Raw genomic sequence first — 21,286 nt, forward strand, 5'->3', positions numbered from 1 at the left:
TGAGATCACAGTTTACTCGTTTAATTTTGTGTTGCTCTAGCAACGGACGATTCTCGTTTTTTTCTTTTATAATTTTAAGTTTGATGTTTGAACATGAATAATATTATTTTCTTTGAATTATCACTGCAAGTTGCAGATAACAGTAGGATTATGATAAAACTGAACAAAACCACCAGATTTAATCTGTTGAATCGATTTAAATGTAAAACAAAATAAGAATTTCAATAAAAGTGTGGCATATATTTGCTTTAAAAAGTGGACAAGTGAAAACAATTTGAAAGCCTTTTCTTGTCACGCAAACTGCGCAAAATGACAAACCCTGAATTCAGAGTAGTCAAACTCAAACAAACTCACCAATTGCCTATATAAATTTTGTATTAAATGCTTTGATTTTACATAATATAATTTTTTCTACGTCATCAGTATTGAATGAAACTACAAGTCCACAGCTTTAATCACACTAGCGACAAATTTAGTGTTGATTAAAAAAATGAAAATAATTCTAATACTTTTCTCACAGCACAACATAAACGTAAAGCAAACTGCTACACCGTACGCTAGGGGTTGCATTCCGCCATTCCTCTGCGTAGGGGTGAAACGTGCGCACCGTTAGGGTGTGTGCTCGGCACGGGACTTGTTTTCTCGTTTTCACTCAATAGAAAGGTAGAAAAGCAAGCTTCGGCTTTCCGTATCGGAACCTTTGGCACTTCGGGACGCGCAATCGTCGTTATACCTGCAACAAAACCACACCAGTACGGCCGTCTTTTTGCATTAAGCTCGTTTAAGTTTACGCGCAACGACGTCCCGGGCCAAGAGGACCGGACACCGGACCCTTTCTGCCACCACCCCGAAGAACAGTATTAAATGTGCACGTTGTTGCTGCAAAGTAACAAAACACCCGGAAAGCAATCGAGTGTACGTACGAGTTTTTAATGAAAATCGAACCGGAATCATCGACGATGAGTTCGCCGCTGAACGCGCTGGTAGAATTCCTGCGGCTCATTTATGCCAAGTGCTACCGCAAAGTGGTCCGCGAATGTAACCAGTAAGTTTTGTGTTGTGTTGTGCTGTGTGTCTGTGTGTTTGTATGATATTTTTTGAGGATGCAATTTTCCCCCCTATTAAAAGAGGCTGTCTTCCTTATCGGGCGAAACTAAAACTGTGTCAAAAGCGACCGAAAACATACGAACCGTGTCCGGCTAGCGAAATCACCCGTTTGTTATGGTTCAGGTGCTGTTGTACACTCCCCTCCGGGGGGGGGGGGGGGGGGGGGGGGGCTTTGGGTGGAAAATTAAATACACCTTTCGCCCTACCCCGTCCGATGCAGTGCCAGGCTAGCTTATACCTTCACTAACCACGGTGGTGGATCAGCTGGATCCAGCACAGCAAAGGAGTGAAAGCAAACCACACTTTGATAGTGTTTCGCAAGCCGCACAACAACGAAATTTCGTACGTAGTTTAGGTGTTCGAATCGCAAATCATCCTCGATCCACGAAATCCAATACGAAATTGTAAATCTAATAAAGAGTGCGCTTACCATGCAAAGCAAAGCAAGTGCTGTCAATTGGCACTGAATTTACCCTCGGAACAATATTTGCAACCTTCTCTAGTTCGCGATTGTGGTAAATTGAAAATATCGATCCAAGTGGCAAGGTTTAATTCCTTTTTTTTTTGTTAGGAAACCCTCCAAATAAACAAACCCATTTTCCCCGTCTGTGGCCGCAAAGGGAAACGATTTGCGTGTGAGCCATCACAAACATGCTTCCGTTGCTAAAATGTTTCGCTAGTCGAAAGCATAAATTCGGTCACTATTTATTGATCGAATGCATAGAAACATAAACAGACCGTGTGCGTGTGTGAAAGAGAGAGAGAGATAAAAATAGAATGAATTAGGATAGGTCAGTTTCGGCAATGTTACTAAGATGTGTTTATTCTTTGCTCTAGCAGAAAATTTATTTGATACACTTTTATTTAAAACAGAATGTGGCAAATGCAACTGTAAACAACTGTATTTATCGTACAGTTAGGTGTAGTAAGTGTTAGTAGTGTAGTAAGGCTTTTAACAAAATTTTCCATTACCGATGCAACAAAAAAACTGCATAATGCATTAGGAACCCTACCCCACCACCTGATTGTTGCCTCATCAACGTGCACTTGTGCATCGATAAAATCATCGTACATCTACTTACACAGCTAGTTGGTGTGTGTGCGATGAATGCACTTCTATGATACTTTTTAAGGAGAAAAAAAACGTTTTGGTTGTCCACTCAAGTGCAGCAGTCCTAGTGTAAATAGAACACACAAAAAATCATTCTAATTGTACAATGCACCAGCTTCTCAAGATAACTCAAGATAACACGTGAGAGATATTATTTAATTAAATCTACCGTAATTACGCGGTTTTGTGTGTTGGTGGACATTTCTTCTTGTTAACTGCAGCATATCCTATGATTACATTTCCGGTCGCTGATCGACAACGATCATTGTGATGTATAATAAAAATTAAGCAATTTATTTACCACTCCAGACACTGGATGTGATGGCGGCTATCGCCACTAGCACTGAAAGACATAGTTTCCGGAAAAAAACACGAACATTTTTTTTGAATAGAATAAAGCTTGATATTTTTTTACCCGTCTATATGCAAATGATTCATAAAAAGGAATACCATGTATATTAATTTTTCTTTTAAGCTTAGCCACTAAAATGCTGGAAGCAATGCAAATGAGGCGCATTTATGCACCTGCCCCGTAGTTTATTAATGTTGTTTGCATATAAGATGCTTCATTAAACAAGGGCCAATATATTCATATGTATAATATAATATATATTCATCACACCAAAAAAGATCCGAGTTGTTTGGAGCATTGTGTCGGGATGGTAACATTCACTGCGAAATGAAACCAACAAGAACTGGGACTCCACATCTCTTTCATCTGCTAAACAATAATTGCCTTCGGTGACTCTTGATAAAAGAAAACTAACAGACCCGGTCATAAAGCTGGGTGCGTATCAAATTGTACACGGAAATCCCCCTCAAAAAAGGTGTATTGATTTGATTCGCATTTTATCAGCAAGATAAGATGCCTTGTTTGTTGTTTGCAGAGAAGATTAACAAATTTCTCCTCTTGGTTTTATACGTTTGATTCTTCTTTCCGATTAATCCGGTTTGTTAGACGCAGATCGCGACTAGATTTTTTGGCCGTTGAATTATTCTGTGGAAAGAAGATATTTTGGCTAGCCGGAACAGAATTTCGTTTTCTCGCATATTAACAAGGTTAAACTTTTGAACGTTGAATTATTCTGTGGAAAGAAGCTGGCCGGAATACAAAGTCGTTTTCTTGTTGATCTTAGCATTTTTAATCTGTTTTTGTTTGCCTACTTGACGGTGGCATGGTCAGGGTTATTTATTTTCTGCAATTAGAGTCAATTAGAAAATTGTTTTTTTTTGTGTCTTATCTTAAACGAAATGGGAGTTTAAAGTTTCTATTTACTTGTCTGTAAACAAATACGATAAATTCCGTATCATTTAACATAGCTGATTTTTGGGCTTGGCCAAACTAGAAGAGTGTTAAGAAACTCACAATGTTGAAGGTCAGCTTTTGCCAAATTCGTTTATTGAAGTGTACCCAGTGTAATTCTGTGTTCTGATATTGTAACTTCTTTGTTTCTTACAGTAGCATATTTAAACTTTTAAACCAAATTTTGCAAACTATTCAAGTGCAACGAACGATACTATAGGATCATGCTGGTGAAGCTTTTTCTATTAACCCATGGCCAGGTAAAGCAGCAACACTAGATAACCGTATGCTAATGGCAGTAAAAGTGCCAACAAATCCGTTCCGAATGATTGAGGCGTTGTCTTAATTGGCTCCGAATCGAAACGAGTGTTTCGAAAAGTTTTTTTTTTCAACTTTATTTTATTGTTTCGGCATTGTAGATTTAGAGAAAACTCTAAAGTGTTGTTAATGGCAACTTCACACTCGATCGTAAATAAAGTGTTCATAAAATGTACTATTATGCAAATATTTATGTTTCTCTAATCCCTGTGATAAATTCTGCAAAGGACTTTTTGGAAGCTGTCCAATAAATCAAAAACGAATCCCCAAAATAATTTCCAATAACGAATCCCCAAAAAAAAATACTTATTATTAAGAAATAATAAGTTTATTTCTCATTTCCTAAGCGGCTTATTGCGCACTAAATCCTGCAAAGTGTGAATGATCAGTACGAATTGCTTCACGAACATCACACATTGTTTCAATTGGTACACCAGCGAGGTGTTATCGCACACTTCTCATACTTCCCCGTTGCATAAGTTGCACAAGCGAACTACCCTGGCTGACCTTGCCCTCATGCAGCAAACCCTCGTCTTCAACATCGTCACCACGAGGATCGTTTCTGTTTGCATTTTGTTCTCTTGTTTGAGCAAGTACGTAAATGCATCGCACACTCACATGGCCATCTTGGAGTACGCAAACAATTAGGATATGCTACACCTTGGGCTTCAAACTGACGTAAAACATTCGCACATTCTCTGTGTTTCCCTCTCCCTCTCTCTCTCCATCCCTCTGTCTGTCTCTATGGTCGTTTTCCCTTTTGTAAAATTGCGCGGAACGCCACAACAGTTATGAAACACGCAGTGTAAAGGTACAATTGTGTCAGCAACAGGTCAACCGGCCGGCAACTCTCGCGAAGGACGTTCACTCCTGCTTCCAACGCGAACGAGGTTACGCAGAGCAGTGGGCACCTCATTGCTATGAACAAATGTATGCTGGAAAGGGCATCCAAACCCCCTCAAAAGGGATTCCGTATTCTCACACGCCCCGAAACATCTCCGACGGTGCCGGACAGGTTTGAAAGTCGAAACTCGACAGAAGATTATCGATCAATCCTTCAGTTAACACCCCACGAAGTCGTCGAACTCTTTCGAAGCGGTGAAAAAACAAACAACAATGTTCGATTACAGCATATCTTGCCTTGGGATCAACAAAGATCGTATTACTTGATTGACACTCGATCACAACAGTGGTATTTCGAGGTTAAGCTGTGTAACTCGCACAATCGTACGCATTTTTTTTGTTATGGCTTTTACTTTGGATCCAATATTTCTCAAGTAGTTCGCTCTTTGTAGTTCACAGGGATCATCAACGACCCGTTTTCCCTTTTTCTTTCCCATCTCCCATTTACTTTCGATCTTCACCCTCAATCCGTTTCCCAGCGTTGATAGATCATTAGGCTGCTTACAGTTCCTAATCTATTACCGACGACCTACGAAAAGTAGTCTAAAAAATGGGTCTCTCGTGCCACTGCTACTTGACTAATTCATTTTAAATCACCAGCTGTCGAACCGTTGTCTAGCTGAGTGAAGACAAAAGCCCAAAGCTTAAAATCTATCAACTGCATTTTGCCGGCATATCAGCACCATTAATTTGCCGACCATTAGATAAACACATGACCCCGAAGCGACATTTGCCACCATTAGCTTAGGACGAGGCTTTTGTGGAGTTTACTATGTTGAACAATTCTATTTGGATTTTGGATCTCCCTCTCTCTCTCTCTCTCTGCACGTCGTTACGCTTCTGGGGAACGGAGATTTGATCCGTAGCGTGCCTTAATTAATCTTCCAACGTAACAGCATATCGCATTGTTTTTTTTTTTGAGTAGAAAAAAAACTTTACTTCCTTACATTGCGACGTAGAATGTCGTCTCTTGCGTACTTGTTCATCTAAGACAGGGATCTCCAAACTGCGGCCCGCTAGGGCCTCCCGAGAGATCCCGAGATTGGCCCTCAGCTGTGGCTATTCCACTGAAAGCGGCCCGACATCTAAAAAGTTTGGAGACCCCTGATCTAAGGAACAATCAGTGTGTTTCGAGATCAGGTACGATCCTGTCTAGGTGGGATGCCTTCCCATTGTTTTAAGGTATTGTTTTACACGGGGTTTTGAGTTCACAGGGGCACTTTCGGGATGCTGGAGGAATATGGACACTCGTTGTTAACGGTAACAGATTGCCCAATGCGTATCCATTTCAACATTTGCTACGCAACGCGTCGACAGTGTGTGGCATAACTATGGAACTATCCATTTTTTTTGCTGAGGATCTTGTCTCTCTCTCTCTTGTTGGCTTTAACGACCTCTAAAAAAGATCATGGCCGGCCATTTCTGCATTTAGGCTTATTTTTTACCGCGTAGCAGGATTATTAATGCTACGGGGGAACGGGTCCGGATGGGATCTGATCTCCGGTCCTGCCGTGTAGACCGGCGCCGTTTGTCATATACACCACGGCGGGCCACCCGCGTGAGGATCTTGTACAATGGCTAGAGCTCATTTATGTTAAAAATTGTAAAAACTTTCTTCTAAATATAAAAGGTCAAACATATATTTAGAATACAAATTTATCGGATTTGAAATCGATAGAACTTGCGAATATTTGTTGGAAGGCTTTTGAGACGCAACGGTCATTAACGATTGGCTGGATTTGCTTTACTAATTTGTAATCTGGGGCTGTTTAGTGATCAAACGTTAATTAGATTCGTCTGAGCGTTATGCAAAGTATACCACGGTAAGCATTAATTCGCAGAACTTATCACAATCTATTCTTGTGAACGCCACAGTAAACTTTATAATGCTATGCATATTTGCTTAAGTATTTTATTTTACTGATGATACCATATGCTTTGAATGTCTATAAAGTTAATAAAACCTCTACCCTTTGTAAAAACATTTTGAATTAAAACGTACAACATATTAATAACTCCACAGTTGTGTTGCAGCCTGTATTACTTAAAATTAAAAATTAGAAGAGAAAAAAGTTTTCATAACTAAAATTGTTAGAGAACAAAACACGGTCTCGCTTCATTTTATTATCACTGTTGAATGTTTTATCGTTCCCGGAGCAGCTTTAAACCCACTTAAAGTTTAATGTTAATGTTTCAATCTATTTTTTATCCCATCTTACCGCATGATATACATATTTGAGCCTTCTTCTTCGAAAAACCTTGACGAGGGGTGTAAATTAAATTTTGGGAAAGAAAAACTTTGTTGTTTCTCTCACACACAATCCAAACTGGTTGAGCTCCACCGAAACTCTCCCAACCGATGGGTGCATCTCTCAGTGGCTTCTTTCCAGCGCGATTCTACGCAACCAGCACGCAGTGTTTTCAAGCCTTTGTGCGAAATGAATCTCAGTCATCGTCCTCCGGCATTAGCAGTAGCTCACGCTTTTCGTCGTGAACGCACGAGCCAGCCTCGATCTTGCCTCGGTACAAATCTGATCATAAAGTTATGAAACATCGCGCAGCACGTACTGCTACGATCGTTAGTCTGCCTCAGCTCCAGTGATCGCTTGTACGTTTGTTACTCGCAGACGCTAAGTACGATCGCCGATCCTCGTCTGGTTTCACTTGCCGCGATCAGATACGATGCTCGCGATGTAATTGGCGAGGCGTGCGTGCCTATCCATACGAACATTCGCATTCCACGACCCCTGCGGTGATGGTGAAGTGTGCTTTCTCCTAACGGGAACAGAGAGACGGGTGAAGCGAAATTTCATCTTAAGCAGTGCCAAATTTCAATCCAAAGTGTGCCTACAGAAAAATAGAAACGGGTATTATGTGTTAGAATCTGTAAAACGGGAACGTGTGTGAGGCCTGCTGAAGAAGTGTACGTGTGTTTATGCTCCACACAGCAAAACTGGTTTCGGAGTGACTTCCGGCATGGAATATAATCGAGTTACAGGCCACCGCTCTCACTGTAGTGACGTGCTGTGTTTCTAATCGCCCTTTCTTTTGTTTCCCTCTGTTACTGCAATGGCGCGTTTGTTATCTCCAATCGAATCGAATGCGTCAGATGATCGTTGGATAAGTCACAATGTGCAAAACATTTCTTCGTACTCGTTTTAGACTGTATTATGATCTGCTGGTCGAATTCGTTGTTGGATGATAAGACCGACATGCGTGCCGTGCGTCAATTGCTTCACCGCGATGGTGATAAAGTGATGGTGACGATCATGTTCTTTCAGTACCCGTTCAAGTACCTTTATGTAAAGCAATAATGCAAGCACTTGAAGCATATGAGAGACATGCGTTTATGTGTGTTTTTGTCTGTGTTCTTCCATTATCCAACTTGGTTCCCATTTCAAGGTTAAAACTAACACACGTAGTTACGGTGATTGCTAATCAATAAAAACACAATTTATTGCTTTCATTCAACCTCAACGAAGGTAAAGAAGGTTTCGAATCATACTCGTGAATTTTGTACACCGAGGCACTTCCAATCGACGAGCATCAACATACTTCAGCAACGATGGGAAATAAATCCCACAGGAATTGCCGGCTCTCTAATGCATCCAGAACGATCGTCTAGTTCTTCACACTTCTAACAAGGGCTGCCCTAAACACAACTGGACAAAATTAAATAAAAGCAAAGTGCAAAGTATGCACATGGAGGAATGTTCGACAGGGTTTTTGTTTTATAGACAGTTTGATTGGGGTCATTTAAAAACGGATAGCCATAAAACACACGTTCCGATCACACTCTAGTCCATGCGGATTTCCTACATCGAGAACATTGGTGTGTCCTCGTGAAGTAGAGTACGCTTTCAAGTAGCGGATGTCCATTGCGTGTGACCACTCGAGCAGGCTTCGTTCCAGCAGAGGATCAGGCCAAATTCCTTTCTCACTAGCTTCTGTCTGGTAGTTTTAAATCATTAACAGGGTGTTTTTGCAACTAATCGTTTTATTGTTTGATAGCATATTTATTTTTAGAATGTCCACTTCAATACTGGAAATGAAGATTTTTGTAAGTCATTCAAGCGGCTTTACAATCTTTGGGGGATCTTTGTAATAAGTACGGTACTTACAGTAATTCTTAAATGCCTTAATGCCAGACAAAGAGTTGTCTATGAATCATTCCTTCAATATGTTATTAATATTCTTCGAAAAGGCAGTTCTTTGCGGTTCTGAAATTTGATTAAATATGTACTTTTGCTTTTCGCCGTTTGCAGACAAATGAGTTTCGCTGTACGCCGGCTGCTACGGGCAGCCATGTGCGTCTTTAGCTGGTTCGTCATGCCCTACTCGCAGTGCGTCAGTAGCCGGATAGAGCGTCGCAAGTTGCCACCGATCGATAATCCGTTGCTTCTCCTGTCAGCCACCGTGCTGGCCGAACGCATCCGCAAGGGTGAGGTGCGCAGCGAAGATGTGGTCCGTGCGTACGTGCAACGTTGTCAACAGGTTAATCCCCTGCTAAACGCCATCGTCGAGGATCGGTTCGAGGATGCGCTGGAAGAGGCACGTGAAATTGATCGACAGCTGGCGAAAGGTGATCTGGGCACCGTTGAGACGCTGGCCCGCACAAAGCCCCTTCTGGGACTGCCTGTTTCGATCAAGGAAAGTTTAGCCGTCGAAGGAATGAGCAATACGGCCGGTCGCAAGCTGCGTGAGAAAAAGGTCGCCCTCAGTGATGCACCAGTCGTGCAGCAAATTAAGAATGCCGGTGGCATTGTACTGCTGGTGAGCAACACACCGGAACTGTGTCTCTGCTGGGAAACGTACAACCAGTGCACGGGACTTACGCGCAATCCGTACAACCTGCAGCGAACGGCTGGTGGATCTTCGGGCGGTGAAGCTGCGCTGATTGCTGCCGCCGGTTCACTGCTCGGCGTTACGACCGATATTGCCGGATCATCCCGGCTGCCGGCAATGTTTACCGGTGTGTTCGGACACAAACCATCTCCGTACATAGTGTCGCCGTACGGGCACCATCCATCCTGTGACGATGAGAACTGGGGCAGTTTCTTCACGCCCGGCGCTATGTGCCGGTACGCCGAGGATTTGCCACTGCTGCTAGAAGCGATGCGTGATCCAGAAGGGATACCCGTTACGCTGCACAAATCACTACCGATCGGTGCCCTGAAGTGTTACTACATGGAAAACGACGGTCCATCCGGTTTAACGCGACCGATCGATCCCGACATTGTGCAGGCGATCCGTGACGTGGCCGCACACCTGAACGCACAACGCGTCAACCTGAAACGGTTGCGCTGGACGCTGGACATTTCCGTGTGCAAGATGTTGCGCATGAAAAATGTGGAAACGATTTATAGCCCGCAGGAAAACGGTAAACCGGACACCACTATCAAGCGCGAGGTGTTCAAGTATCTGCTCGGCATGTCCAATTCCGATCTACCTTCGGTAATGATTGGACCAATGCAACACATCGTGAACAATTACATTCCCCAATCGCGGCTAAACTTTCTCGACAGCCAGACGGAGAAGCTGCGCAAAGACTTTATCGATCTGCTCGGCACGGACGGTGTGTTTATCTATCCCGGCTTCCCAAATACGGCCCATCGGCATTATCGCATCTTTCACAAGCTGGTGGATACGACGTACATGATGGTGTTTAACACCGTCGGTCTTCCGGCAGCATCCTGCATGGTTGGGTTTGATCGCGAAAAGCTTCCAATCGGTGTACAGGTATGTAGCCCCATTAGAATTGGATTCTCTTCTCCATCCTAAGCATTGCTAAAGATTCCAATCACTTTGTAGATCGTCGCTGCTCCCGGACAGGATCATCTTATCTTTGCCGTAGCCAAAGAACTAGAACGACGGTTCGGTGGTTGGGTGTCTCCATCCTAGAAGGATCCGCTCTTACCGGAGTTGTAGGAGACAACTCCAATAATAAGACGGCCCAGCCGTCATGCAGATTGTGATTCTTTCGAGCTTAATCTAAGATTTCCCTAACATGTATTCTGTTTTCCTCGTAATGTTAGATGTCCTGTGTTTGTGTGTGCGACACTGTTATTTTTATTCATGAATTATGCGATTTCGATACGTTACGAACAAACACATCTTTTCTATCCTGTTCATACGTTCCTATTCGGTGCGTCGTCGTCGTTAAAAGGTAGAAGACTCTATCGCTGGTTTGTTAATTACAATTGTTTTTTTTTTATTACATTGTTGATCGGATCGGAGACGTTCCGTCGTTACACAAATTCTAACCATTAGCAGCGCGTGATGATGTTGAACATTATGTTATGCATGTGTCGTTGACTGTTACAGACACATATTGAAGAAGGTAAAGGAAATGCAACGAGACTGGTTGGTAGAAACAGGAAATGGAAATGTTTAACTGTGGACAACAAATATAGAATAAAATAAAAAGCATAATAATTTACATGGTACGCGTGTTTGTTTGATTTGCTGTTCCGAATTCATTACTGTTGGAGTTGAAGAATGTAATTTACAGAAATGTTGGGGCATATACGGAATTCCTTTAGCAGTTAACGCCAAGTCAACAAGAATTGATCGTGGAACCGATCACGTTACATCGGTACATTCTTTAACAATCGTGTCGTTTTTATCTTCAATTTAGAATAGTTTAGAATAGAATAGTTTCTTCACGTTCTCAATATTTCAGACACTTGCAAACACGCACTTACGCACAGTTTGTATGTATTTATTCTCCGGGTTTGATATTGTACGACAGGTTTAGTAGCAGTAGTAATGGTAATAGTAATAGTGATACTAGTTGCGACAATACAAAACGTATATTATGATGATGCCACTGACTGTGGATGGTGGGGCTAAAAATCGCTACCGGCAGGTTCTTCACCGTCACTAACCTCCAACCGTGCGCATCGCACGATCGTGCTCGTCGTCGTTGTAATTGCCACCACAATCCATTCTCCCTGATGCTCGTTACATCTTCTACTCCATCGCTTCCACTGCCGATCGCTGATCACGTGAGAATTGTGTCGTCCAGTTCCTCCTCCTTGCCGACAGCCTGCAGGGCAACCTTCCGCAGCACCTTACTAACGACCTCGCTGAGCGATTCCCGTGCGCCCGGTTCTAGCAGTGTGATGCAGCGCTGGTGGAATTCCTCACCGTCCCGCAACCGCAGCACATGCACCAGTGCAATCTCCGAGTTGGACCGTACGTAGCCGTTCTTTTCCTTCGTTCCGTTGACCAGCATCGGAATGGCGAGCTTCAGATATTCGGGTGCGATTCGTTCCGCGGGAACGACACGCGCCAGATAGGTGCAGGTTTTGGCGAGCAGCTGCTTCACCTCGTTGCTGCTGTGATTCATCGATTTAACAAACGGTACGATGACCGCCGTCGACAGTTTGGCCGTACTGTCCGTCATGCCGTACTGCAACAGATAGCCACCGGCTCGCACCCCGTTCATGGCGACGGAAATCTTATCCGACACCAGGGCGCCTGTAATTACTTTGCAAATCTTCGACTCATACTTGGTGGTTACAATACCGGCGGGATGTTCCTTAAGCGCAACGAACAGTGCCGCAGTACGTCCGTGACGAAGCGTACCATCGTCTCCGTAGTCTTCGTTCAGCATGTGACCCGAGAGCGTATCGTCCACCTGCTCCGGTGTTAACCAGCGGCACAATGCACCAAAGCAACCGGCAGCCGCCGTACGGCTTACATCCTCCGGATGTGACAACATTCCAGCGAGCGTCGTGTAGATCTGTTTGCGCAACGGCTCCGTCATCTTGTCTCCGGCCGGTGTCACGATACCACGCAACGCTTGCAACATAGTCTCGCGCACTGCCGAGTCGTCCGCATTTTTGATACCGTTGTGCATCTCGATGAACAGCGGATCGGGCCGGGTGTGAATGACGATCAGTTCGGCCAGTGCATGCCCTGCCTTGATGCGCACCGTGCGGCTTGGATCGTGCAGTGCCTTTAGGAAGGTGGTCTGGAGCTGGGGCAAGAACTGTTTCAGCATGATGCCAACCTTGTGCAGCAGAATGGCGAGTGTTTCCAGCACAGCCGCCTTAACGCCCGCATTGAACCGATCGCCAAGGATACGAATCAGAGGACCGGTGATGTGGACTACCGACGGTTGCAGTGATGCCGGTGAGGTTAGCTTGATCACCTCGCCCAGCCCCTGGGCCGCATTTTCCTTCTCCTCCGGCAAGCCGTTCAGAATGGCTTCGCGAAAAACGGGCAGCAGCGGGGTGATACCTTTCGGCAGACAGAACCCAGGAAGTTCGCCGCCCTTCGGCAAATCGCTGCTGGCAAACTTGACCGCCTGTCGTACGTCGGTTACGTGCGCGATCTGTTGCGCCGAATCCAGCGTTTTCGTGACGGCATTCAACGCATCCCAGGATCGCTGCAGAACTTCCCGATCGCCATCGGCAAGCAGCCACAACAGTCCACGCAATAGTTGTGGTACGTACTGCGAGTAATCGCCCGGCGAGTGTGTACAGAAGGCGCACAGTAGCGTTGCTGCAGCACGGCGTGTCTCGGGTATTTCAGACTTGGTCGACTCCATCACCGTGTCCATGATCGTACGAATGCCCACCTCGTCACTGACGGACAAAATGACTGCCTGGCAGTACTCCAGTTCTTGGACTTCCTCCGGAGTTCCCTGGGCAGCGGCCAACGCGGCTAGCAGTGCAGGCAGAATCTTCGGCAGATACTTCGTAAGTGCCTCTCCAGCTACGGATGCTAAAATTGAGAGTGCCTTCGTATTGACCGGTTTTGCTGTCAGTTGCGGAATCAGGTAGGGTAACACGACACGCGACTTGATCGCCATCACCTGCCGTAGTCCATCCAATGTCCATTCCGCTACATCCGGGTCCGGATCGGCAAGACTCTCCAACATGGAGGGAAGAATGTCCTCGAGTGCTCTTGCACCCACTGTCGTGTGGAGTGAATCGAACGTTTTCGCCGCAGCGTGACGTACCTCGGGCAATGGATCGGCCAGCGCTTTGCGTACAGTTGGCACAAGACTGTTCACGAACGTTAGCACCATGTCCCGGGACGTTGATGCCATAATTTCCGACAGTCCAATGCACACACCCTGTCGCTGATCCGCTTGGTCCGAGCTAAGTCCGCGCTCTAGAATTGGTATGATCTCCGGCAGTACTCGCTCGCCTAGCTTACGCACCAAATCACCCAATGTACGTGCGGCCACTTGTCGCTTGTCGTAGCTCGTGCTGGCCAAACAACCGAGCAACAGTGAGAACAGCGTGGGCAAGATCTCACGCAACGTTCGTGGCGTATTCGTGACAACTACCTTCCACACGTGCAACGCCGCTTGCCGTACCATAAGCGATACGTCACTACGTCCCATATACAATCCCGCAAGCACACGGTTACGTCGATCGGCGCCAAGACTGCGGATGATGGCTTTGTGGCTCTGCTCGGTACCGAAGTTATCGTCCTCTGAAGCCGTCTGCGTCGTCATCTTGCCCGATACGCCGGAAATCTTGTACAACAGATCGCCCAGCAGCTGCACCGAGCTGTACCGGATACGCCAGTTGTCATCAAACAGGCCCTTTTCCAACTCTGGCAGCAACAGCGTAATGGCTGACTCGGCGTACAGATTCACGATACGCTGACCCGCCTTCAGTGCCGTATCGCGCACGTACTCATTCTCGTCGGCCAGTGCCTTCAGAATCGGATTGATGATTTGTCCAATGTACGGTGTGAAATCATTCGGGAACGCTGATGGCATGTAGATGAACATCATAATGTAACCGTCCTTCACGTGCGGTGCAATGTCCGTCCGTTCGGCCGTAGCGATAATTTCCGGCATTAACTTGTGTAGCTTCTCCACACCCAAACCGCCCACCACCTCCGATAAGCCCTGGGCAGCTCCAGATCGATCGACACTGCTCGATTCAGATGTGAGCGTTTGCATCAACCACGGCAATAGATCTTCGAACGATGATTCACCCATTCCGCGCACCATTGCACCGAGGGCGCGGGCGGAAACACCACGAACCTCCGGGACGGGATCGAGCAGCGATGTCTTCAGACCGGGTATAATGTTCGGCAGGTAGGGTGTTAGATCTTTCTGGTCAGTGAGCGAATACATGTTACCGATAATCTGAGCCGCCATCTTACGCGTCTCGGTCGAACGATCCATAAAGGCGCGCTGTACTACCGGCATAATAAGAGCCAACGATGGTGCATCGATAAAGTGGACAAACTTCGTCTCGAGTAGCGATTGCAAACAGGCAGAGGTTTTGCTCGACGGGTCCTCCAGCGCCGTTAGCAACACCGGTACAATAGCCTGAATCTCGGGATTCTTAATAACGCTACCGATTACTCGAAGGGCATTAGCACCAGCCTCCTGTACCTTGATGTGCGAATCGCCCAGAACCTCCATCAGCTTCGGCACAATGCTTGGTAGGCAGGAGGAAAGCTGTTTCGGTGCACAGAACGCCATAGACCCGAGCAGCTCCACTGATGCCGTTTTTGTGCGCCACGAATCCTCATCGAGCGCGTTCAGCAACGAGGGCAGTACGAGCTTCACACCGTGCGCCGACAGCTTCGCCATCACCGTTTTGGCACACTCGTCTGCTGCCTGTCGAACGTACACCGATGAATCACCGAAGCATTGCAACAAATGGGGCAACACATGGACGATGTACGGCTCAAACAATCGCCCGAGCGTGCTGCACAGCATTTCGAACGCAAACAGTGCGCCCTCGCGTGACTTGTAGTTCTTCTTGTCCTGGATGTAGTGCGTCAGCTTCGTCATAATGTCCAGCTGCTTTAGCGAAAGGATACCAAGTCCCTTAACCACACCGGCAATACCGTAAGCGGCTCCGCGTCGTACACCATACTTTTCCGACTTAACCAACTGCTGCAGCAGTTTCTTCACTATGTCCGGTGCCTTATCCTTCACCGAGGGTATCAAATGCGGGATACAGTTTGCCACCGCTTCCTGCACCTGCTGGGAGGGTGTTTCGAGTGCGGCTAGTAAACGATCGATTATCGGCTGGATGCGCTCATCCTCACGGTCCAAATGGCGCGCAAGCGAACCCATCAATATTACAACCGCCTGGCGAATGTTATCATATGCTCCCTTGCTCGGTGCCTTGTCGAGGAAGTATTCGAATGTAGGCAGCAGATATGTGACGCTATCCTTTCCATGATGATCCACGATTGCCAGCGATGCCGCAAGCATTTCCTTATGCACGATCTCCTGACGATCGCGCAGCCCCGATCGTACCATGAACTGAATCACACTCTTCACAAGGTCGGGCGTTAGGAAGGGAGATATACTGCCGAGCGTTATTGCAACACCACGTCGCGGCCCCCACGGATCGATGGCTGGTTCCACTTCGCGATCGAACTGATCGAGTTTTGCCGGTATCATTACCACCTTCTCGCGATAGATCTCAAGCAATTGCTCCACAACACCTTCGATGGTGGATGAATCCTCGACAAGAATCGACACAAGCGCAGCTGCAGCTGCCTTTTGCACACACAGCTCCGGGTGTATGATATCCTTCATCAGCTCATCCGCCATCACGATCGGTACTTCGTAACCTCCGTCCTGCCAAATACCCGTCGCTAGCAGCTTAATGTCCGGTGAAAGATCGTGCTTCGCTACCCACAGACGGCGTGTTAATCGCAAACCAAACTCGTAATCGTCCGCAATCGAGGGAAGCACATCGATCATGATTGCTAGAGCACGCAACGCTACGTCGCGTACTACATCCAGCTCTTCCTGCAGTGCTACCAGCAGCGCTTCGATCTCACGCTGATCTGCCCGGGTTGTGTACTCCCGACCGGAGCAGCTTTCGGCCACATCGAGCAGTGCGGCCACGGTCTGCGTTTGTACGCGTCCTCTGTGCTGTTGGATTAATCGTAACAGCAGACGAATCATCTCCAACCGTGGCATATAAAGCGGATGGTAAACGTCCCCAAGGTCCTTTCCATCCACCGTGTCTCCCTTGAGCTGTGCATGGTATGCAATGATCTGCACGCCGTTAATCAGTAAGCTTTCATCGTTCTTCGCTTCGGGCAGTGTAAGCGCTCGCTTAAGGAACTCGAACGTATAGCTAAAGGCTGGCGCATCTAGCAGGTAGCGTTTGCTTGCCTCCTCCTCCCGATGCACGTTGTACATATCGATCGTTTCGTCGTACAGCGCCACCAGAATATCGCTCACCAGATCCACCAGATTAGCCGTGCACCAGCTTTCCTCCAGATCGCAGTGCGGCTTGCTTAAACGAATCGTAGCAATTGCTATGTCGCGTCCCAACTCCACACGATCCTCACCGAAACAGATGTCCTTCAGGCGGTAGTATAATTTCACCATAGCCGGTGCAGCGAGCGGTGAGGAAAAAACGCGCAGTATCGAAGGCAGCAGGGCGGGGAAAAACAGTGGCAATTGTTTCGGCGTACCTTTGGCCGCTCCCTCGATCTGCGATATGAGCATGGTGATGGTATCGTGCAGTGCCTGCAGACGAGCCTTGATGGCGTTCTCCTTGTCGCGCTGCTTGTCGATCACCTCCTTTTGCTTCGGTGTCAGTTGCGGTGGTTTCCATTTGCCTTCTTTGCGCCGTTTCTCTTCCAACTCGCGGCGCAGCTGCAACTCTTCCAGCTGTTCTTTGTAGCTAAAAATACACGTAAAAGTAAGTAAAATACCAAACAAGTGAAAGAAGATGAGGCTGGATTTACCTGTACGCCTTATTTTCGCGCTTCAGATGAGCGGTTTGTATCTGTTCTTCCGTACTCGGTATCACACTCTTGTCGTACAGCTCCCCGTCCGGTGTGAGATACGTAAAGTACTCCTCATCCGTTACGTTTGACATGCGCGAATTGTTCAACTGATCCGTCACGTTCTTTACCAGCACCGAAAGAATCAGTTCCGGACTGATGCGTGATAGGGTCGCGAGCGTATTCTCGTACATGGCCGTCGGTTTGTACTCGTTGAAAAATACCTCTTCAATTTGGGCCGTATTAAGCGCAATAAACTGCTTCCCGTACAGTCCGTAACGCTCCAAAATGCTTTCCCAAAGATCGCCTCGTACGGATACGGCCGCTGGATGATGGGAGCAAAGCAGCGCGCTCAGTGCTATCGATTGTGCGTCCGGATTGGCTACCTTTTCCAAACTGCACACGGTGCTAACGGCATCCACTAGTGCTTGGGCTGGCGGTACACCCTCATCAGCCGGTTCGCCCTCGTTGAGTATCTTTGTGCTTTCCACATAACGTGTCAGTTCCGCTAGTAAACATTTCGCCACAGATACTCCTTCCTCGCTGTTCACGATCTTTGTCACCAGTGGCAAACAGTATCGACGAACCTTTGCCTGCGGGGACATTACGCAAATGACCGCTGCATGAATCAGCGGATCAATCGGACCATTTCCCTTCAGTTCGTTCCGATGCTTGATAAGCAGCTGCTCACAGATGACCATCACGTAGCAGCGCGTTTCGGCATTTGTTGTCGAAAGGAATCTGTCGCTCAGGAACGGTGATTTGCCCGTATCGAGCATTATGTTCCAAAAGTCCTTCAGATTCTCAGACACACTGGAATTCGTTAGCAGTAGAATACAAGCGGCACCGACACCCTCCGAAACGACGGGCGTTTGTGTTGGACTTTGAGCTGCCCGTTCAACGATCTTCGAAAGCGTGATGGTGAAATCGATCCCATTCGGCAACTTGCCATCGTACAGACAGGAAAGGAACCACTGCAAGTAACTGGTACGAATTGGTTGCGCTTTCGCGTCCAAACCCTTCTTGAACAGTTGAACAATTTTGTTTGGTATCTCGCCCCGATGGTTTACCGTCCACAGGCCAAACATTTCCAGCGCATGGCAAATAACTTTCTCCTGTATTTCCGCCTCGATTACCTTCGAAAAGTGGTCACAAACAGCGGGCAGAATGGTTTGTACTTTCTGCGGTGGAATTGTGTTGTAACTTAAGTTGCCAGCACCCTGAAAGAAGAGAAAAAAAACCCGCCAGGTCAGGTTTTAAAAATTCTACGAAAGCAGGACCCATCGTTACTAACCTGAAGTAAATTTATCCGCAACTCTGCTACGGTAATCTTTCCCCCCGATCCGTTCAGCACGGCAAACACTTCCTTGAGCAATGTTTCGATTGCACTAGCGGTACCACATTTCAACGCAACCTGCTTGAGCGATTCTACCGCTTCCTGACGCACCGTCTCCTCCTTCGAGGCCAAATTCTGCACCAACGGTTTGCCAAGATCCAGCGCGTAATCACTCACGTCCTGCTCCATTTCGTTCACTATTGCACCAACGGCACGGAGAATGACTTCAGCCGATCGTAGCATCGATCGTTGCAGTGCCGGCACAACGATCGTACGCAGTTCATCCTTCGTTATGGCTTTTAGCAGTATGGAGCATGCGACGATATCACTGGCGTGTGGTTTCGTCTTCACCGTTATCAAACCCTTCACCAGGTGATCCAGCAGCTTGGTCTTGTGCTGATCAAGCAGCTCCATCGTACCGTGCTCCTGGTGCATATAGCGAACAATCGTACAGAGCATCACAGTAACGCCACTGGACGGTTCCATCGCTAGCAGCCGATTGAAATATCGCTGTGCAAGGGTTTCATCGCTCGCGAAGAATTCCCGCACGAAGCTGTACGCTTTGTCCGATATCTTCTGTATGCCCGACGTCAGGGACAGCTGATATAGTCCGGCCTGGATTTCAAGCAGCTTTGGAAACTCTTTCTTCCCGACGGCCGTCTCGTGGTCAGCATGCAGCGCAATCAGATTGGCCCATCCCAAGGCAAGGGCGGATGCTTGGGCCGCTTTAATCGGGGGCGCACCGGCGAGATCCTTCGTCAGCAGTGCCTTCAGTACGGCGTTGAAGTGTTCGTACGTTAGATCGGGATGCTGCTTCAACACCGCTACCAACAGTTCTTTCACGAGCGTTTGCGATTCTGGATCCTTGTATTTGGTGAGTGTTGTCCCGATCACTTTGCATATTCCCCGCACAATCGTGGCGTTAATACCTGCGAAGATTACAAAAAACAGAGATAAAAAAACAGCGATTTCACAACGTTGTTCGGTATCGGCCAGATGGTAACAACAGATTGAGGTTAGATTGACACGGAACAACAGACACGGTGGCGGACGATTACGGCACACCGGTAGTGTTAGCACACGTCACACAACGCAGCACTTACCGGGATTTGGCATCACCGCAATCACATTTTGGAACAATTCCGGCCGTTCCTCGATGGGCACATTTAGAACTCGGTTCGGCAAGTCTTTGAGGGCCTTAGCAAGCTAAAGAAAAGAGTGTGTCGGCATCATTGATAAAATAGTAATGATGAAAGAAAAAATCGATTCCACTGCCCAACCTAGAGGCCAGAATGTGTCACCGTAAGCGGTAATCCATTTATTACCTCTGCATCAGCCATTTCTAGTGTAGAATTTTATCGTTTTCAGTGTGCCAATCCTCTCAAAAAATCCAACACAAAAAGTGGACAACTGGACAAGCGGTGTCGAAGATGTTTTTTTTCTTTACTTCACCCTTTTCGAGATAATTCACGGTATGACAATAGCTGTCAAAACAGGGCGATGCCAAACTTCGGTGCGGCGAATAGCGCACACTTTTTCCCCAGACCCCACTGTATTTTCGTGTATTTCTTTGTAAAACAAACAAATGAACAAAGCTGGACGATGTTAATTTTACAGAATATGTATTTATGAGTTCACCCCACGCGTTTAATAATAATAATTAAATTATGTCGCTGCTGTCCTAGCTGATGTTATTGGCTTGCAGCATACTCTCCGTCGCTTCGTTATTTTCCGGCATCCATGTCCCGCTTGCATTACAGTTGATTTCCTCCGGTCTGCTGCTGGTACACTTCAATGGTGTCTCCTTCCTCCATCTCCAGGGTTGTCGGGGTGTCATTCTCATTAATCGGTTGGCCATCGAACCGGAAACGGACAACTTGCAGCGATAGTCCCGCCCGATCGCAGTAGGCGTTCATCAGCTTACGCAGCGGAGTATGTTTTTTGATCTTAAACTGGACGACAGCGTTGTCCTGTCCCAGCACCTTCAAATTGATATGCTCCGATTCCGAACCCTTCGTATCTTTCTTGTCGTCAGCCATCGTTGTTTGCTTTAGTTTGTTGAGAGATATGAAATTCGATTCGCTAGTTTGGCTTGCTAGTTCACGTGCAAACAAGTCTACTTTCAATACAGAACAGCGAAGCTTGCCAACCACCGCTCTGGTAAATTGTTTGACAGATTTCGCCGTTGGCGAAAAAAAGCGGGATTTTCCTTTTCGCCCTTTGCTGACAGTACATTTTTTAGAAAACAATGAAAAAACTTTACTCGTAACATTCTACATCGTTTTGAGCGTAATCATAATTAACAGCTCGCAATCTATTCTAAAATGTTTGCTATAATCCTAAAAACAAAACATTTTAAGCGATTGTAAAATCAATTTTGTGCCTTTTTTAGAAAATGGTTCGAGGGAAACTTCTACTTGATTTACAGCTGCTTTTTTATAACATTTCCAGCACTGCAACAATG

The 21,286-nt window shown here is 46.5% G+C and overlaps 3 protein-coding genes across 6 annotated transcripts; 1 reads left to right on the top strand and 2 right to left on the bottom strand.

Moving 5' to 3' along the window:
- The first annotated feature begins 582 nt into the window (after window positions 1–582).
- Window positions 583–11,181, top strand: LOC125761003 (fatty-acid amide hydrolase 2-B). 4 transcript variants are annotated; one of them, XM_049421723.1, is made up of 3 exons: window positions 583–1,045; window positions 9,008–10,481; window positions 10,554–11,181. In XM_049421723.1, exons 1-3 carry the CDS (start codon window positions 933–935, stop codon window positions 10,641–10,643), a joined length of 1,677 nt encoding a protein of 558 aa, XP_049277680.1. In that variant the 5' UTR covers window positions 583–932; the 3' UTR covers window positions 10,644–11,181. The 4 variants fall into 4 exon arrangements, with proteins under 4 accessions (XP_049277680.1, XP_049277682.1, XP_049277683.1 ...); XM_049421725.1 differs by lacking the exon at window positions 583–1,045 and adding an exon at window positions 5,765–7,265; XM_049421726.1 differs by lacking the exon at window positions 583–1,045 and adding an exon at window positions 7,331–7,350.
- Window positions 11,182–11,442: 261 nt separating this feature from the next.
- Window positions 11,443–20,372, bottom strand: LOC125760987 (eIF-2-alpha kinase activator GCN1). Its single transcript, XM_049421675.1, has 5 exons — window positions 20,148–20,372; window positions 19,926–20,028; window positions 18,781–19,751; window positions 17,448–18,706; window positions 11,443–17,383 (listed from the first exon to the last, which is right to left on the bottom strand). The coding sequence occupies exons 1-5, from the start codon at window positions 20,160–20,162 to the stop codon at window positions 11,746–11,748; spliced, it is 7,986 nt and encodes a 2,661-aa protein (XP_049277632.1). The 5' UTR covers window positions 20,163–20,372; the 3' UTR covers window positions 11,443–11,745.
- Window positions 20,373–20,447: 75 nt separating this feature from the next.
- Window positions 20,448–20,992, bottom strand: LOC125761023 (small ubiquitin-related modifier 2-like). The gene has a single exon (XM_049421757.1). It carries the CDS (start codon window positions 20,859–20,861, stop codon window positions 20,577–20,579), a length of 285 nt encoding a protein of 94 aa, XP_049277714.1. The 5' UTR covers window positions 20,862–20,992; the 3' UTR covers window positions 20,448–20,576.
- Window positions 20,993–21,286: the final 294 nt, after the last annotated feature.

This window comes from Anopheles funestus, chromosome 2RL, assembly GCF_943734845.2.
Source record: "Anopheles funestus chromosome 2RL, idAnoFuneDA-416_04, whole genome shotgun sequence".
Lineage (NCBI taxonomy): Eukaryota > Metazoa > Arthropoda > Insecta > Diptera > Culicidae > Anopheles > Anopheles funestus.

Excerpts from the sequence above, each read along its gene's own strand:
- LOC125761023 (XM_049421757.1), bottom strand. The coding sequence starts at position 20,861 with ATGGCTGACGACAAGAAAGATACGAAGGGTTCGGAATCGGAGCATATC.
- LOC125760987 (XM_049421675.1), bottom strand. Across the intron at positions 18,707-18,780 it reads TGCGGATAAATTTACTTCAG|GGTGCTGGCAACTTAAGTTA; the intron begins GTTAGTAACGAT and ends CTCTTCTTTCAG. Across the intron at positions 17,384-17,447 it reads CGCGAAAATAAGGCGTACAG|CTACAAAGAACAGCTGGAAG; the intron begins GTAAATCCAGCC and ends GTGTATTTTTAG.
- LOC125761003 (XM_049421723.1), top strand. The coding sequence starts at position 933 with ATGAAAATCGAACCGGAATCATCGACGATGAGTTCGCCGCTGAACGCG. Across the intron at positions 1,046-9,007 it reads GTGGTCCGCGAATGTAACCA|ACAAATGAGTTTCGCTGTAC; the intron begins GTAAGTTTTGTG and ends CGCCGTTTGCAG. Across the intron at positions 10,482-10,553 it reads AGCTTCCAATCGGTGTACAG|ATCGTCGCTGCTCCCGGACA; the intron begins GTATGTAGCCCC and ends ATCACTTTGTAG.